This window comes from Triticum dicoccoides, chromosome 5A (assembly GCF_002162155.2).
Source record: "Triticum dicoccoides isolate Atlit2015 ecotype Zavitan chromosome 5A, WEW_v2.0, whole genome shotgun sequence".
In the NCBI taxonomy this organism is placed as follows: Eukaryota; Viridiplantae; Streptophyta; class Magnoliopsida; order Poales; family Poaceae; genus Triticum; species Triticum dicoccoides.
The window spans coordinates 697697806-697700047 of record NC_041388.1 but is presented as its reverse complement, the minus strand read 5'-3'; the positions used below and the strand labels follow the sequence as shown (position 1 = coordinate 697700047).

At 46.4% G+C, this 2242-nt stretch overlaps 1 protein-coding gene across 1 annotated transcript in view; it reads left to right on the top strand.

Annotated features, from left to right (window-relative positions):
• LOC119300495 (flavin-containing monooxygenase FMO GS-OX-like 2) overlaps positions 1–1749 on the top strand; it is a 20360-nt gene extending 18611 nt beyond the window's left edge. Inside the window, exons 5-8 of the mRNA XM_037577436.1 lie at positions 313–395; positions 486–639; positions 1189–1365; positions 1471–1749. Coding sequence (XP_037433333.1) covers positions 313–395; positions 486–639; positions 1189–1365; positions 1471–1656 — 600 coding nt within the window. The 3' untranslated portion in view covers positions 1657–1749. The remainder of the gene's footprint in view (positions 1–312; positions 396–485; positions 640–1188; positions 1366–1470) is intronic.
• The last annotated feature ends 493 nt before the right edge of the window (positions 1750–2242 follow it).

The following is a 2242-nucleotide window of genomic DNA, read 5'->3' as shown; positions in this document are numbered from 1 at the left end:
TCCGTCTTGTAATATAAGATCATTTTGCAAGCTAAAACAGCTTGCAAAACGATCTTATATTATGGAGCGGAGGGAGTAATTTATTGTATCTCTGATTGTTGTATAATTTCAAGATATTTGTTAAATATGAATATCATGACATACCTTTTCTCACGCATGATTGCATATGTTAAGGTGGTGCTTTTCCCCCTGCATGGTTAGATGCTGAGGTGACTTATCTGAATATCTGTAAGACAAACATGTTAGCGAGGATCACCTAGCTAGTTATTTAGAATTATGTTCGCACAATGTTCAAATGCAAACGTTTTGCAGATTGAGCGTGCGGAGGAAGACGGTAGCTTGGTGTTCCAAGACGGCAGCAGGATCAAAGCTGATGTCATCCTGCACTGCACTGGGTACGTTACAACTGATTGTGAAATTATGTCTCAGATGATGGATGGATCGCTTATGCTAATTGCGTTGACGGATTGTTGGCTTGCTTGCAGATACAAGTACAGCTTTCCATTCCTGGGTGGCGACGACGACGGCGAGTTGGCCGGTGCAATCTTTGTGGACGACAACCGTGTGGGCCCGCTGTACAAGCACGTGTTCCCGCCAATATTGGCTCCTCACATCTCCTTCATCGGATTGCCCTTCAGGGTTGGTCAATCAACTCCTTAAGTTAATTTGATATTTCGCCAACTTGGGAATTAATTTAGCGGATTTGCCAATTCTGAGTTGCCTGAATTTTTTGCAAAACCTCAATCACGTAAAATTGCACATTGATTGGCCTAAACTTGCACTTTTCAAATCATGCAACTTTAGTGCAAGTTTTAATTGTTTCCACTAGATTATGTTATATACTTGTTTTTTTCAATGAGGCTAAAACTACTCCAGAAATCCTATCCTTATGGATAACATTATGTATTATGGGCTAGCGTAGACACATTGTAGCTAAATGACCCACATTGAACAGTCCATTGTTGCCAGCGCATAACTTGCCAAAAGCAAAAAAATAAAAGTAAAAGAGAAGTAAAACATCAGCTACGCGAGATGCAAATCTGAAAGAAGGGAACTTGTATTTTAAATAATTGTAGGCATGTGATGGATAGACATCCCCTTGACTAAGCTTGTTTAATAATTCAGTATATGGAATTAATTAATGCATATGTTGATATCTCCGGACTGATGTACCGTCCATCCGGGCAGACGATCCCTTTTCTAGTGTTTCAGCTCCAAAGCAAGTGGGTGGCTGGGGTTCTATCGGGAAGACTTGAGCTCCCATCACAAGAGGCCATGATGCGGGATGTGGATGCGTTCTACTCGGACATGGAAGCTCGCGGATGCCCCAAGAGACGCACTCATGATCTGGGACAAGGCAATCTGGTACGTATATGCATACATACTTGCATTCATCCATGTACATATGCATAATCAATCAATACTTCTAACCCCATGTCCAAGACGCACTCATGATTTGGGCGTTTGTAGTTTGAGTACGAGGACTGGGTGGCGGAGCAATGCGGGCTGGGGAGGATGGAAGGGTGGAGGAAGGGCATGTTCGTTGCAACGTGTAAGAACCTGGCTGATCGCCCGAACAGCTACCGGGATGAATGGGACGACGACCACCTGTTGCCACAGGCGCATCAGGATTTCAGCAAGCATTCCTGCCTCTGACCGATCAATATTGAATAGCAGATACTGGATTGTTTGGCTTCGAGTCACTTGGTCGATCTTGGCTTTTGCCCATTATTTATATTGGCTGGCTAATTGTTTCAGCAACTACTTCAGTTTCCATAATCGATTTTCAGCAGAGCAAACTCGCGGAGCGCTCCTCAGTCGAGATGAAACGAAACAATAGGTATCAGCCCTTAATGCATGTGTGATAAATCCTCCCAGCTACTCTTCGGTAGATCGTGATCATCCCTGCATATGACGATCGGACAGGGGGGATGGGCGACGCGTTTTGTGAGCCCGTCACGGCGCGGTGGTAGGTGTGGTTCGCCGCCGATCTGAAATTGGCGACGACCCCCAAGTACCACCGGGGCATGGTGGTGCTACACCCGCACACCACGACGGTGTGCCTCATCGACGAGCGCGGGTGCACGATTGATAGGCGATCGGGGGGCGGGTTCGTGTTGGCCCCTAGGGCTACGGTTGCGTTCTCTTGTCACGTTGCGCACATCGAGAAGGACATCACCGGCGGGGATGGCGTCTCGGGAGACGGCGAAGGAGGAAATGCGACCGGTGGGAGAGCAATTAA